Below are 16404 nucleotides of genomic sequence, written 5' to 3'. Positions count from 1 at the left end.
ACTCATTTAAATAAAAAATAAATGAATATTCAAGTATATATTACTTACTTACTTTACTATTATTTATTATTTATTATTTATTATTTATTATTACTTATTTACTATTATTTACTATTTAAAGTCATTTCAAAACTCTTACAACCCATATTTTACCCTGGATCTTTCCAAATTTCATCACTGATCATGAATCATCAACACTATCGTACCAGTACAAATAAGAATGACGTGAGTGTTATTGCGTATCGAAAATAAAAAATCAAAAATGTTATTTGCGTTCAAAAACCAGGAAGCACATTTTGTCATCCAGCAATCACATTTCAAAATGATAACGCGAGTTTCTATTCGACAATTATCCAGAAAAGTTGAGCTCTCACCAAATGTGCAGCATCCGTGACGATCGCTAGCGATTTTGCCCAAAATCCACCTATTACTTCACATGTCATAAAAAATAGACATATTACGACAGAAATCCATAAAATACGAATAGCTAAAACAGAGGAACTATACGTACGATTCCATACAATAAGTGATATTGTCGAATCCATAAACTATAAAAAAATGTTCCTGTACCTTTAGCGGATTTTGCTTGATCATCCTTACTTGGCTCATCATGGCAATGAAAATAGTTGCCGTTGTTTAACTGCGTGGAATCATAAGATACACTATTTAAGCTGAATTAAAACTAATTTTTAGCTATAATTTTTATTAATTATTATTCATGTAACTACTTGCAAGTTCTCCTTTAATTATTTACAAAAGAAAAAATAATACAGTAACAATTTATCTAGTGGTAGGGAAGAAAAAAAAACCTACTTCTTATTTAATAAAGTTGTGCTTTCAGACATTTTATTAACAAAAATGACGAAGATTCACCAGAGTGAGCAGAGTAAACAACATTGTTATCTTATCTAATAACACACGAGACATAAGGACACAGAATTCTCTACAAAACCACTGATAGAGTGATTTTGATTGGAATGACCGCGAAAACTTCTCTTTTCCTTACTATTTGAATTTTTCCTATCATGTTGTGTTGAAGCAGGTGAAATCTGTTTTCTGATATGACAATTCTTTTTGTGAAATCACTTCCTCGTCTCTATGTGTGACATCCTGAAATGACATAGGAATTCGGTTTTAATTCCTTATTTTTAGATTTTCCCAGTGAAATTTCATCGGGGAGGTTCTATTCATAATTTCTTATTCAATAAGGATAAGCTCCGGTGACGGTGAACGTGAATCGTGCATTTCTCCGGTTTTCACGTGAAAATCGTCCGAGTTAGCACATTTACAGACTGTGAATTTTTGCTTTACTTTTTAGCATTGTAATTTCCGTACATGTGCACTAAATTATGAACGAGTTATTTCTTCCGGTGACTATGCTGCTTCTTATTATGATGAAGTATTACTGCTTATTCTTTGACGTATGTGGAATAATTAACCTCAAAAAATGCTCTCTATTAACAAAAAAAAATGTTTTGTTCAATGTTTACAGGCCACTTTTGGCACCGGGATTCCAGGTAAATAAGGAACAAATTAAAAAGGAGGTAGTTTTTTAAAGTAGTGGTTTAAAATGTTTTTTTAGATTTAAAAAAATTGGTATATACTTAAAAAAGACTGGTTTTATTCGATGTGATTGTCTACATGTATTAAATAGTACATTTCTTATTAGTTTTAAAGGTTAAACTGTCTAGTTTTACTTTTTTTTCACAAGTGAGGATGGTTTTTAAAGTGAAGTAAAAAACGCTGTATACTTTTAGGTCAGAATAGACCAAATTAAGTAATAAAAATCATTTAAATAGTTTAATTAGCATTTTATTCCAATAAGAAATCTGACGCAGAGAACAAAGAACACAAAAAATAGGCGATCAATTTGTACAGCAAAAAAAGAAACAAATATTTAGAGCTCTGACATTTGAATGAATGAGACAGGTGGATCAAGGTGATTTTGTGAACGTCGCATTCTGTAGGATTTTCTATGAAAATATCGTTTTCCACGAAATACAATTAATTCAGCTATAAAAATAACAATTGAAGCAGACGATGATATGATAAAAATGAGAAAAAGTTGTTCCAGATGATATTTGAGCGATAAAGGTGTTTTTTTAGCCTAAATTGAAAATTTAATTTAAATTATGAACAGGAAACGCTAATGATTCTATTTAAAGATAAAAAAGTACCTGAATTGTACTGTCTTCTGCTGCTTTCTTTTTAGCATATCCAGCATTAAGAGTGACTTGTGGAATACCAGGAAGGACTTCTGTTAATGCCTTATTGAAGCTTAAAAAAAATTAAAATTTTTAATTTCTGTTTCCTTGTAACAATGTTCAGGAACAGTTCTCAGGAAAAATGCAGGTGTTGTTCATTTTTGTATTCAGATGTATCCCTGTTGAAGTGACGAAAAAATAGGTGTTGTTTCGGATTCGTTGACTATTTATCCATTTATTATTATTTATTATTCATTTACTTCACTTATTTACTCATTTATTTAGGGAAGTTAGTGACCTTTTTGCTTGAGATCTCAGGACGGATTTATCCAGGTTCCCAAACGTGCCTTTCTTCTTGCCTGGACTATGGTGGTTGGCCAAGAAGAAGAACGACATGTTTATCTGTTTACTTGCTAAAAGAAGGGCTGTGTCAATTTTTTTACGAGAAGAAAAATTGAGTGCAAAATTCTTTTTCCTTTTGTTTCGACTAGAACAAAATATTGTCTCCTTTTTTTGAAGCACTATTATTGTAAATAAATAAACAAACAAACAAATGAATAAATAAATAAATAAAACTCACACTCGACACAATTTTTGATTTCCGGAACTGAATCCGAAAGCGGAATAACTAATTATTCCAGTAGTATCGCGTATAACCGTCAAACCTTGCTTGCGATCCCAGCTGCTTACGGGTTGTGGAAGAAATTCGATGTCATAAGTGGAGTAGAAAACACCTCCTCTTCTGGAATTAGCAATAACAATACAATTTAAATCCTTGAAGACAAAGTACACGAAAAAAAACGTGAAAATACTTTAAACACTAACAATATCAGGTCGAGAGAATCGTTGAGGTGAATGATTTTGGGATATTCTTGTACTGAATTTGTCGAAATAAAAATAGCCGCATATATGATTTCACTATTTTGTGATTTTTTGTAAACAAACTATTTTAATAATAATAATAAGTTAATGATATAAATAATAACAATATTTTAAATCTCTTAATTCAAGTAATTTTTTCAGACTATTCAGAATAGGTGAAAAATCCACTGTACAACCATTGGGATTTTAATTGATTATTTATTTTTTCGTACTATATCCATTATTTACATGCAGAAGTACAGTCGGGGTAGAACATTTGAAATGGGACCCGAAGTACTGAAACACTGAGGAAAACATGGCTATAAAAGAAAAGTTGAATTTTCAAGTATTAGGGCTAAAATATGGATTATAAGAGTTTTGGGATGACTTCAAATAGCAATATTAGACTATTTACACATAAGTTATACTAGAAACTATATTAGTTATACTATTTATGCTAGAGTTATGCTTAAGGGGTGCATCCGAAGCGAATTGATTAACGCCAAAAAGTATATCTTTCTATCCTTATACTAGGAAGTGATATTTTTGTGAAATTGTTGACAAAAAGCCTTCTTAAAAACCTTTGAAAGTGCCAAAAATTTCTGATGCTTCGGTATTCGACAAATCTTGGAATACCACTATTCTTTTTCTTATTTCCCACCACTATTTCTAATGGCATTCCAGAAAATAGTCATTTCATCCTCTTACAATCCTATAAACAGATAGTCTACCGTACGTGTATAGAGATGTTAAGGATATGGTTTTTTTTTTCGTGGAAAAAAACTACTCGTCCCTACTCCCTGTGTTCTCTCTTAGAATTTTTCTAGCTGTCGTAGATCAATCGAAGAGATCAGTAAGAGCTAACAGATGGAAGAAGGAGTGCGAAGTAAATATTAGCTCACGATGAAGTGGTAAATGGATGAGGATTTCTCATAAAAACTCGACGAACAGCAAACAACATCTGCTTCAATTTTTTTCTTCTCTTTCGGCAGATAAACTCAATCACATATTTTACCGGAATTGAAATTTTGAAAGAACCAAAAAAAAAAACGTTCAAAATTTATAAATGATACAAAATGTCTGAAAGCTTAAGTAGATTCCGAAGCTCTCCAAATTTCAACTTTAACAAATTTTGTACTAATTCTATTCGTTCTCCAATAGCTTTATGGAACGATTTTCATTTTGACTTTTGATATTCTAATATCTGACACTTTGATAATTTATTTGTTAATTTTTTAATCATTTTTGTTGTTATTTTTTATTTTTTAAATTGATTTTTTGAGTGAATTTTCCAAAAAGAAACGCGCACATTATGAAAACTGAGTCTCAATGGAGTGTAGAAAAATCATTCCGAATTTTTTTTAATTTTCTCTCTAGTAAAATAGTCACAAATGACGAGAGATACATTTAAAAAAAATGGTGTTTCTACACCAACCATAAGTTAAATTCAAAGGAACAATGAGTGAACTTCCTCACCACCTCCAAAGAAAGTCTGCAACGTAAACCAAATAAAACTCCTATAGAAACCTATAAATCACACTTTTCCTTGGAAAACCATTCGTTTAAGTGCAAAAAGAAGAGAGGTGGAGATAAAATTTACAAGACATGACATATTTTTATTTTTCAACTGAACACCTCATACATCTACACCCTCTATGTATTTTACACATCGATACTCATAAAACTGTAGTTGAACTGGTTCAAACGTTAAGAAACGGAAAAAAAATTGACTGAATCCCAAAACGTAGACTACACTTATATCCAGTCGAAGGAAAGCACATATCCTTTTTTTGTGGATGAAATGCAAGAGAGTTTTTGAAAGGTTACTGTAAAGTAGGCATGAAATTGAAGTTATAACTTAAAGGCATCACCCCATGAATCTGGAGTGGTACGGATTTCAGGTGGAGTATTCGTATACGGGATCGTAAATTAAGGAGAGAAGGGTGATTCTGTCCATTTCTTCCTAATTGCCGTAAAAAAACGACCCGGAAGATGGGGCCTCGTGCGCCAGGGGCACTATTTTCTACAACGAGTTCGATTGGAGCGCGCCAGCCGTGTGCACGCGTCGTATCTTCCGGCCCCTTTTTTTACAGCAATTAGGAAGAAATGGACAGAATCACCTCCTCCCACAATCTTCGACCCCCTATAGGTATAATCCACCTGAGTCCTGCACCATCCCAGATTCATGGGGTGATGTCTTTAAAGAACGAGAGTTTAAAGTTTGGAGTTTTTAGAGTTCTTCAGAGTTTGTAAAAGTTATAGGTCGCAAATCCAAATAATAGAGGATAAGTAATTAAGTAAATAAAGGTAAGTAATAAAAAATAATAGTGACATGCGTAGGCGGGTGTATCGCAGTCGATAAGAGGTTTCGCAGTCTGCATGATCGATTTCAGGTTGTAGTTCCAACTATGCTTCTCGTCCCTCCGGATTCAATAAATTGTTACCAGATTTTTTTTTTCTGGGAAGGTAAAAAAATGACTTGATCATCGGATGGTTCATTCTATAGGCCAGTTACACTTTCGTAAAAATCAAACAATCCTGGATTGAAGTGAACGTGGCGACGAATCCGTTCCAAGCGGATTGATTAACGTCAGACACCTTACACACAGACGCTTTGATAGAAATAATAATAAATAGTAATTAATAGTAATAATGGTGGTTTTAACTGGTAATTGTTGTCAAATGTTGAGAAGTAGGAACTAACTTTATCTCCGCAATAAGATCGTGCTCGTTTTCGTGTGTTATCACCGGATTATACTTCATAATCTTTTTTATACGTTCCATGTTCCTTTCGTTTGATCCTTCCAATTCCAAATTCACGTAGTAGGTCAAATAACGTTTCTTCTGTTCCAAAAGTGCTACAAAAATTTCAAATTTGAGACGTTGGTTGATTTTCAACCGATGCTTTTTTCTAATGAAAATAAACTTACTTAACAGTTCATCCTGATGATAAAAAGGAATCGCTGAGGTTGACGGTGCAGTGAGTTTTGAGTTCATTGAGGATTGATAATACTGACTAACTACTACCATTGCAGCTATCAGAACCGCTTCCAGCACCTTAATGGAATTTTTACAGATTATTCAGAAATTAGTAGTCGAACTCACCTCAGTTGCCTCCACTTTAACTCTTTGCATATATTTCGTTTGATGAAAAAATTAGCAACAAATTTGCAGGGAATAAGAATGTACAGACGGACTTTAAAAAAGTCAAAGATAATGATCCAGAAATAAATCAAGGAAATAAATCCTAGCTCTTCGTACTGGGAAATGTTCACTGTTTTTAAAAAAAAAATTAACAAAAATACTAAGAATTAAATGAAGGAAATACTGGGGAACCTATAGTAATTTATGAAGAAAATGATTCCGGAAAATTAAAGTTTTCCTGGTATGACTGGAAACTTTCTTTTTTTTTGACAAGTGAAAGAAATTTATTTTGCAAGGTAACTCATTTCGAACTCATGCCAAACTCCTCAAAATTACTGTTTTCGGAAAAAAACTGTTATTGATTCACTGTTTATAAACTGAAGTGAATGTTACTTTTATTTCTAGCATTATTTTTGTCGATGTATTGTTTATTTTCTTATGTTGTTGACATATTTCATCTCATAAAAAAATGCATTTATATCAAGAAAAAATTTCCATAAACGATTTTTTCGGTGTGATACTCAGATGACCATAAAATTCCAGAAGAAAAATTTCACCAACCATTGCAGATGTTGCAGTAGGATCAATAACCCGTTGTTTGAGCATAATTCCATATGTTTCCTATAAAAATTGTTGAATATTTCAAAAAAAATCATAAAATATTTGAAGAAAATGAGGCATTTTCATGAGAATAACTTGCCAAAATACTACTCGTGAGTATATTCGTAGTGGGTGCAGTCCGTTTCTCTAACAAAATAGCAATAACAAATCTAAAATTATTAAATTAAATCAATATTCTCTGGAATGTTTTAATATTTGTTAATATGTGGTGAGTATCAATTTTATGTAAATCCTGAAAAAAAAACTTCACCTCAACATAGCAACTCCTAAAATTGTAATAAGAAGCATGAACCATACTTCTAAGGAGAATGATGCAAATATAAAATTACGAAAATCATTTTCCGGTGGTCGATTAATAATGTACACTTGCTGGAAACATTGAATTTATTCTGGATTAAAGTGGATTTAAATATAATCTTGGATGAGTTCTTTGCGAGGGAAAATTACCTGAAAATATCGGATTGGAAATGTGAAATGAGCCACTCGCATACGTTCTGGAGTGATCCTCATTGAAAGTCCACTCATATCAATTGCGTTCCTTGCAAGTAAACCCATAATTCCACTGCAATGCATTAGTGAATTTATTTAAATCAAAATATTGATTCGAAAAATCAATTAATTAATTTAATTCGAAAAAAAAAACAATAATAGCAACAATAACAGTGATAGCAATAGCTATTGCTTTGCATTACTAGCAGACAAAAACAACATCATCAGAATTAAAATTGAAAAAAAAATTTAAAAATTTATTAAAATTATTATATTAAATTTTATTTTATTATCAAAATTAAAAAATTATAAATTTAAAAAAGAAAATTTAAGTAGTTATACTTTGTCATTGTTACCTTATTCTCATATCTTATTCTTATAGATTCGAAAATAAGTAATAATATAAAATTGTACAATAAAAAAGAAATGTATAAAATAGTAAATAAAAGAAAAATTTAATAATATACATATAAGGAATAACATAATGTACAAAAAAATGAAAATGTACGAAAAATGTAAAAAAGTGGAAAAAATGTAAAAATGAAAATGTGTGAAAATGTACAAAATAATAATAGATGACCTATTCTTAAGTGTTTAAAAAAACCATTTTTAAGAAAGTCACCTGAAATCCCCCTCAGGTGTTTGAGTACCGAAATCGTTAATAACATCGAATTCTGCTGCTGTATCCACCTAAATTTTAAAAATAACGCAAAGTTTTGATATTTATGGAAAATAATTAATTTAAAATCCTACAATTTCCCATTCCCAATCAAGTAATTCCATAACAATACGAATTATTTCAATTTCAGCACCAGGTTTTGAACAATTTCGATGCGGTAGAAGTCGGAAACAATTGAATGCATCTGGATCGTGTTCGAATACACCAACTCGAATAGGACGCCCTAAGGGCGATGGCATAAGGTGGCCACCTTAACGGAAGTAGCAACGTTTTCTACGAAACGAATACGGATAAGAAAGCTCCGGAATCGTTTACTACTCGAACATTGTAATCCAGTCGATTCTTAAGTGTTTGCTCAATTCGACTCAACGTCAGCATGGCGATAACATTTCACACCAGTTTAATCCGTAGCATGATCTGCTTCCAGGAGAAATGGAAAGAATCTGATGAATTCTGGAATTCAGGATATATTAATGTAAAATTATTGAATATATTATTTTCAGAACTTGTTGAAGTGTTAGCCGTTGTTTAATAAAGACGATCAATACCAATCTTGGCTACAGCTCAAGGAAATCAATTAAAAATTATTAAAACTATTTGTTTTCATATAAATATAACATTATAAATTATATTATTATTATGGAAATAAAATTTCATATAAAAATTGTAACTTTCGACTCTTCTTACACGGAAAACCCTAAAAACAACTCCGCTATTCAATTGAATTCTTTTTTTTAAACGCCATCAACTATAAAAATCTTCAATCTTACTCATAATTTCACAGATGTTGCAAATATAATTTTTTATAGGGTATTATAATTTTTTCCAGCGAGTATTGACACTTTTACGTTATGGTAATCTCAGATATTGAAGGATCTTGCAATGTTTATTCCTAGTAAATCATCCTTGGGACAATGGCCCTGCCTTATTGATTCATTTCGGACTACTGTCCAAAAAAAATTGCAGTAAAATGGCGGAATTACTTCAGTTCTTTGCCACTTCTATGCATGTAAACAACATCCCCAATATTTGTAAATATAATCACGCTAAACATTGTTTACGTGAACACTTCATTCTACTACTGGTTTTTTTTCTTGTTTAGTAAAGAAGAATATAAATCTATAAAACTGAAACAACTGAAAAGTGACAACCGATTGAAAAAATAAACAAATAATGAATATATCGTATCGTATGTATCATAACATCAACAGATAGTATGTATTTTTATGGAAAAATGCAAGGATAATGATTTTGATAATAGACAATCTGCTTGGGAAGCGGTAATCCATTCAAATTTAAACTCGCTTGAAGTAAATCAAGTTCAACCGGCGTATCAGGTTAAGGTTTTGTATCCTACCGCTAGAGTCTGGTGCCAGTTCATACAGACAATAGGAATGAAATGTTTGGTTGGCCGATGGCGACTCCGAACCATTCACTGACCGCGTAGTCGCAGCCAAACCTATTCCCAAATACGCCACACTCAATAAAACTATTTTTTAGAATTTAGCGATTTTTAGAGTTGACCATATAAAGTATAATGTATGAACAATTGTTCAAATTGTATGTATATGTCCAGAAAATGTAAATGTAAAAGTAATTGTATCCGTAAATGTACCAACACGTGCAAATTTTGTTTTTTCTATGGTGAATATTCATTGAATAAGCAAAAATACAGTACAACTCATTCTAAATAATTACTACCTAGGAGAATCCTAGAAGAAATGTCCTTCAATTTTTTGTAAAATTAAAATTGTTTCATCCTTATTTTTATGAATAAGGTAAAATAAGCAAAAACAACAACAACAGTGAATTTTATTTATTTATTGAAGTGCACATAACCACAATTAGTACGTTGGAGGAACATATCCACTAGTCATGGGGAAAAGAAAATACGATTTACGATCAGTATAACCTATTCCTTGACGACCCATTAAGTAACGTGATGAACGTGGATTAAACTGACGTTCACCTGCAAAATTATCGTGAAAATTCGTTTCAGAAACATATAAATCCTGACGAACAAACCTCTATGACTGTACATATGATAGGCGAGTTGACGGCTATCCGCGTAACTCTTCGAACAATATTCACAAATATAGGGCTTAGAACGGACATCGGAGTAGACCTAAATATTGATCGGAAATTAACTCAGAGGCAAAAGAGGTATAGTTCTGGACTCATCTCCTGACGACCACAACTATATAAAACCCTATTGTATTAATATTTTGCAATTAAACGAACTTTCATTGGATGTTTCGGTTCAAATCCTTGTTCAACGAATGCTGGAGTAGGCATATCCTGGAGCAATGCAACACGGCTAGTTGATGGATGGACCAAAATTGGACATCCATACAATTCCTAAATTTCATATATTTTTAGCAATATTTTTTAGCTACTATTAAAAATTTCCCCAAACCTTCTCCTCCTTTTCTTTTTCGATATCTTCCGGATGTTTGTGATACAACATTTCTGTGTAGGAAAAGAATGTACGACCGCATTCACATTTGTATCCCTTCATATCTGAAATGGTAAGATAATGGAGGCATCCATCCAAAATTATGAATAATTTCCTTGCGAAAAAAAAATACGATTATATCACCACTAACAAAAACAGTTTTTAATGCATTTTTTTCCTATAATTTTGAGCTCTTTTCAGATGAGTGGCACGAAGTTCTCAGGATGATTGCATTTTGCACTGAGAGCGGCTGTTGATAGAAATCTGATACCTCAAAGCTTTCTTTAAACGAATTGTGGCGAAGTGTACTGAGATCTCAATGACAAGATCCATTGAGGGAATCCTTATTCAAAATCCTAACTCCGAGTAACGAAGGACATTCTTCGAAAGTAACGGATTGAATAGAAAGAATAATCTTTCACTTTTTGATATTCAGGAAAAGTATGTGGAGAACTCGTTCACATTTTCTTATCCAGAAAATGTTTAAGAAGCATCCATTCTTTTCATGTATAAATGACTTAGTTGTAACGAACGCGGTAGAGCTTATGATTACAAAAAAATCCCCTAATTATTTATTTTTTAAATTTCATTAAAGTGGTTCACAAAATGGAAATCATAAAACACCTTTCCACTTTTTTTTCTTATTTTTAGCACAATGATGTAAACAAATGACTACAGTAAAAGTTTAAAAAATCCCAGTTTTTGTACACCGCTTTGGTGCAGAACAACTGTTAGGGTTTATGAGTAAGAAAAAAACCAAAAAAAGTTGACATTTCTTGCAGAATCTTTCAGGAAGAAGAAAAAGCTGTTACGGGAATTTTTTCTTCAGTCCAAAAAACGAGGAAAGAATTTTCTTTTCCGCTCTCTAAGAGAAGTTCCGATCTGATAAGAATGACTGTCTGTAATACTGGCAGCTTGATAGAGTATTACATAAGCATGATAGGACAGGAACTACAGAAAAAAAACATTAGAAGAACGTTTTCTTCCAGGTTCTAAATTCCTTGAGTGTCCTACAAAGAAAAGAATAAATCAGGGATCTATTTGCATTCAATTTCATCAAATCTTATGAAAGATTGAGTTCTTCCCACATTTCAATTCGTTTGCAAGCACAACTCCCTTTTTTTAAGTTTCATCAAACCAAAACTACAATTTTCAATTATTTCTGATTGTGCTTTAGTCTTAGGATAAAGTTGTATACGACGTCGAAAATCGAGTAAACATTAACTTTCACGGTCAACAAACGCGGAAAAGAACAAACACTGTAGAATGGATAGAGGATATATCCCAGCATATCTCATACTTTCTGTAGTAATATTGTATAGGAATCATAAAGTTTTTTTTTTAATTCGAATTTCGAACAGATTTCAGTAGATCATCAGTCATTATTAAAAGCTTACGGCTTCATAAGTCCACGGTAAATTTCATGCTTTTTCATGAACAAATTAAAAAAAAATAGAAAAAGATATTTCCATTATTGGAAATGTGGAAATCATATAGACTTCAAAAAAAACGTGTTTTTTCAAAAAAGAGAAGGGAAATCTATCTTCTAATTTTCTTTTTTGGCGGGAATTTCTGAAAATTACCTATTCTTTCCATACATACAATAAACATATACCTATGTAATAAATTATCGTAAAATAGCTATAAATAGAGCTCCAGATTTCGAGTGAGATTAGTGTAGTTACGAGGATTTTCAGTAATAATCGTGGATAACCGACTTTTGTACATTTATTAGGTTTGATAACTAAGTTTTTCTACTTTTATCACCCTTTAATACATGATAAACGTTATACTAATATGGTTTTAAGTGAGTATTTCTTAAAACTAATCAATATTACTTAAACAGGCAGCAGATCCCTCGAAAATACTACATTCATCTTAATCGAAAGAGAATAGGATTTTGTGCCGGGCTTAAAATTGCAGACTACAGTCAAAAATTAGCGTGATTCTATTTTTTAATTTTTTATCAATTTTTTTTGCGTCCTTTTTTTCGTACAAGCTGCAAATGAGGATAGCAATGTCCTCATCCTCATTCTCAAACATCTGCTCACTACTAATAACAACCGGGGGAACGGGAAACGGGCATTTCACCTCCACGTTGTAAACCGTTGTTGTGACCGTAGAGTTCCACATGTGCGCTTTTTTTTTAAAACGAACATCTGGTGCATATACTACGTTGAATTTGCAGCTGCACAACAAAAATCACGAGCTTATGTCGGTCGCGAGACGAAAAGCAGCAAACGACTGTGTGCACTTACCGCTATGTTGTAATGTATGATATTCCAGTTGACATGCAAATTCGTAGGATTCACCGCATTTACCGCAAACATATGGCTGGAAAATAAAAGCTAATCCTGAACGTTGGTGGAAAGAAAAAATCATAGGATTTAGTGTAATAAATTAAATGTATGAATAGAAGAAATCGAAGAGAAGTTTACAATTTTTAATGGACGATCACAAGTTTCACATAAATAAAAGTCACTACATATTTTTCGTTAGAAATATGTAGTGATTTTTTTTTGTTAAAAATATGAAGATCAAAACTGGTAGTGTTGTGAGTAAATAGTAACATTTCTAGTAACAATTAGTGTGTTCCAGAAGAAAATACGTTGAGATAGGTTGTTTCAAAGCAATTTTCAAACAATTTTAAAGCTAAATTCGTCAATTTTATAAAATTAATGGAAATAGAAGTAGCAGGCGAGATGATTTTACACGACGGTTTTATAAAATTCCATACGAGTTACTGCTACGTGTTAATTTCAGAATGTTCGAGGATCTAGAATGATCGAGGACAAAAATGAAAGCTTTCTACCGTTATTTAGTTTTTTTTCAATCATATACAAAAATTTACATAGAAATTTGGCATAAAATTAAAATGAAATATAAGCTTTTTACAGATTCAGAATTGTCAGAGAATAAAAACGGTATTATTTCTCTGAAATAAAACCAGTAGTTTTTAAAAGAAAAAAGAAACTAACCTGTGAAACGTTGTGAACTCTTTCATGAGCTCGAAGAGTGTTCATATAATTGAATGTGAGCCCACAAAAACGGCATTTGTAGAAAACAAATCCATTATCATCCTTTTCCACAACAGTTAGTGGATCCGATTCGACAGATGAATCCTTAACCGTAAAATTTTACAACTAATTATTAGTGGTAAAGATTTTTAACAGAATAAAAACACAATTTTCTGCTATGCCAGTGTTTTTGAAGAGTTAGTGACGTGATTAGTGATCAACTCTTGGAAAATCTATGGAAATTAAATGTTTCCAGAAAAATACCTACTAAAATTCGAAAGAATGCGGATTTAAGCGGTTGGAAATCGTTCATTGGATCCTAATATAATTTAAGAGATCTGTCTATAATATAGTCCTGATTTCCAATTTTGAACACATAACAAAAAAATCTCCAAGAAATTTGTTTTTCTTCGCTATAAGAGGTTAGGTTCATTTAAAGCATTTTACCTCACCTTTACCTCTCTCTGACAACAGTTTTCCAGAATATTTACCAAGAAAATGAGTTCCTCTGATGCAAAAAGTTGTAGGAACCACATGTATATCTATTACTGATATATTCCTTTTTTAAATAGATTCCAGGAATAACAATATACAAGAAGATAGACAGAATGCAATCTAGAGGGAATACTGGAAAATCGGCAGGAGAATTTTCACAAAGAGAGACTTTACGAGTTCTTCAAAATGTTTTTGTTTATTTAGACCTAGTGTAGATAAACAAAAATCTAGATCTAGTCCTAGTCAATATCAGGAACTTCAAAAAAGTTAATAAAGACGAGGATGACATGCTTTACCCCTACGTGTAGGACAAATCCAGGCTAACTTCCCTGTGGGAGAAAAAAAAACTGAAAAAAACTAAAATATTGTGCTTATTTGATTACAGACGCAGTAAAAAGTGATTAATCAACAACTTTTGTAGTTAAAAGAAAGGAAAAAATGTGAACTTACCAATTTATCCAATGCTCTGGGAATGTTCTCGGGTCTAGGATTCGATGTAGGGTTAGAACTTGGATTTGATGTGATGTTTGATGTAGGATTGGATGTAGCATTGGAAGGAAGATTAGAGATAGTGGTATTCGTAGCAGAATAAGTGGTAGAATTATCGTCTTGCGTTGCAGTAATCGATGTATCCTGGAAATACATGGAAAATAAGAACTTTACAGATAACTGTTGATGTTCTTAAATACAGTAAGTACAGTAATAAGTAATAATCGATGACCTATGGGATTTTAAAAGAGTTTCGCTTTTATTCTGCAGGTCTTCAAAGTGATCAGTTCAAAAGTAGGAGACACAACGACAAAAAATTTGTGACACACTAAGATTTGATCGAACTTCAAAAATTAAATGATAAATACACTTAATAATGACTTTTCCTTCGAGATTTAAGACACATATACGGAAAAAAGAAGCTAAATATTGAGAAAAAATGCACATAAGGCTTAGAAATGCTGTTAATATGAACTAAACTTATTTTATCGATTATACACTCCTAATCATACCTTGAGAAAGTTTCCACAGATTATTCAGAGTATGAGAAGAAATTCAGAGATATGAGATCTCGTTGGAAAAGACTACAAATAATTCTATGGATCCTACCTTAAAAATCTCCTAAACACTCCTAAAAACCTAAAAAAAAAGACTTTTCTGCTTAAAAGAAATTAAATAATCTAAAAAAAAACAAGTTCGGAAGTGAAGTTCCATAAATTTAATCCCTTTTTACTAAGAAAATTCAGTGAATTTTTGGTGTTGTTTATGTTTTTAAACGAAGAAATTCTTCACCGTGATAGCAGTTGGACTCGGCAATGTATCGTCATCCATTTTCAATCGTTCCATTGCTTTAGATATCGACTGAAAACGTACATTTTTTTAAAAGAGAATATTTAATTTGTTCTCCTCAAGATCAATAATAGAAGGAAAATACGATATCGATACATTATCATTTTTCACAGCATTTTTAGCCGTATCGCATGCAGCCATAAGTTCATCGAAATCTTCATCACGTAGTTTTTTGACCTAAAAAATCTCAAATAATACTTGTCTAAATCAAATACCATTACGATATACTGGATATCAATCGATATTTGTGGACGTACCTCATCGCGCGACTTGTCCATGCTGGCTGCTCGGTGGTGGTGGTGTAACAGTCGAAGCAGCTACGCGGGATGGCTGGCAATCCACATCCAAGCTACCCACTCATATCCGTCACCGACCACGCCTCTTCGTCACGGAGACTATCCTCACTTATTTTTGTGCGGTTTTTTCTCCCTCGTTTCAGGAATGAGTCATTCGCACACGCACATACACTCAGGTGAACGTTGCACATCATTTATGTGAGCTGAGCTTTGAGGAGATAATATCATCGCGATAGAGTGACGGCTGTTCCACGAAGTGTTTCATCATGGATTTGATGATGTCAGTTCATCTTACATTATTTGAGCCGAAAACAAGTTATCCTAGGCAGATTATAGGTTTCTTATTTAAGAAAGTAAGAAGGAAATGAAAGAGTGGAAAAGAGAAGAAATCCATAGAGTCCAATTTTCCTTATATTAATTAATTAGTTATTACTATTTGTTAATTTTCCCTATTTTTCTTTTTCTGTAGAATGAAAGAATACAATAAAAAGAAATGAAATGATTTATAAACAAAATAAAAATAGAATATGGAGAAATTTGTATTCTTACTAACGTAGATTTTTTGCTTTAGATTTATTATAATCAGGATTTTTTTTATAGATGACCATTTACTATTACGGATGTAATCCTTAGATTTGAACATATTAATGCGAGGGGAAAATCATTCTCTCACAATATGTCCACATAACGGAACTATGGCCGCGATCTTCCATAAAACAGCTGGCATCTTGGATCGAAAAACACTTTAGACTGGTAATTCCGGTTTTATTTGTTTATATTAATGATTCATTTATTTGATTAGGAT

General features: G+C 32.1%; 3 protein-coding genes across 5 annotated transcripts in view; all 3 read right to left on the bottom strand.

The window, feature by feature from the left end:
* RB195_021476 (uncharacterized protein) overlaps nucleotides 1-845 on the bottom strand; it is a gene marked incomplete at both ends in the record, with an annotated part of 5372 nt that extends 4527 nt beyond the window's left edge. For both annotated transcript variants that reach the window (XM_064208229.1, XM_064208228.1), the window contains 3 exons: nucleotides 375-487; nucleotides 571-671; nucleotides 814-845. In XM_064208229.1, the coding sequence (XP_064064109.1) occupies nucleotides 375-487; nucleotides 571-671; nucleotides 814-845 (246 nt within the window). The remainder of the gene's footprint in view (nucleotides 1-374; nucleotides 488-570; nucleotides 672-813) is intronic.
* A 178-nt stretch (nucleotides 846-1023) lies between these two features.
* RB195_021475 (uncharacterized protein) lies at nucleotides 1024-8237 on the bottom strand (the record flags this gene model as incomplete). Of its 2 annotated transcripts, none has more annotated exons than XM_064208227.1 (8): nucleotides 1024-1110; nucleotides 2178-2277; nucleotides 5770-5923; nucleotides 5996-6122; nucleotides 6771-6830; nucleotides 7278-7392; nucleotides 7942-8009; nucleotides 8073-8237. In XM_064208227.1, the coding sequence occupies 8 exons, from the start codon at nucleotides 8235-8237 to the stop codon at nucleotides 1024-1026; spliced, it is 876 nt and encodes a 291-aa protein (XP_064064107.1). The 2 variants fall into 2 exon arrangements, with proteins under 2 accessions (XP_064064107.1, XP_064064108.1); XM_064208226.1 differs by lacking the exon at nucleotides 1024-1110 and adding an exon at nucleotides 1898-2107.
* A 1605-nt stretch (nucleotides 8238-9842) lies between these two features.
* Nucleotides 9843-15581, bottom strand: RB195_021474 (uncharacterized protein; the record flags this gene model as incomplete). Its single annotated transcript, XM_013446023.2, has 10 exons — nucleotides 9843-9967; nucleotides 10024-10123; nucleotides 10240-10356; nucleotides 10415-10518; nucleotides 12712-12787; nucleotides 13432-13575; nucleotides 14416-14598; nucleotides 15247-15315; nucleotides 15400-15480; nucleotides 15561-15581. The coding sequence occupies 10 exons, from the start codon at nucleotides 15579-15581 to the stop codon at nucleotides 9843-9845; spliced, it is 1020 nt and encodes a 339-aa protein (XP_013301477.2).
* Nucleotides 15582-16404: the final 823 nt, after the last annotated feature.

This window comes from Necator americanus, chromosome X, assembly GCF_031761385.1.
Source record: "Necator americanus strain Aroian chromosome X, whole genome shotgun sequence".
NCBI classification, from domain to species: domain Eukaryota; kingdom Metazoa; phylum Nematoda; class Chromadorea; order Rhabditida; family Ancylostomatidae; genus Necator; species Necator americanus.
Note: the sequence above shows the minus strand (reverse complement) of the source record. Positions and strands in the feature narration are given on the sequence as shown.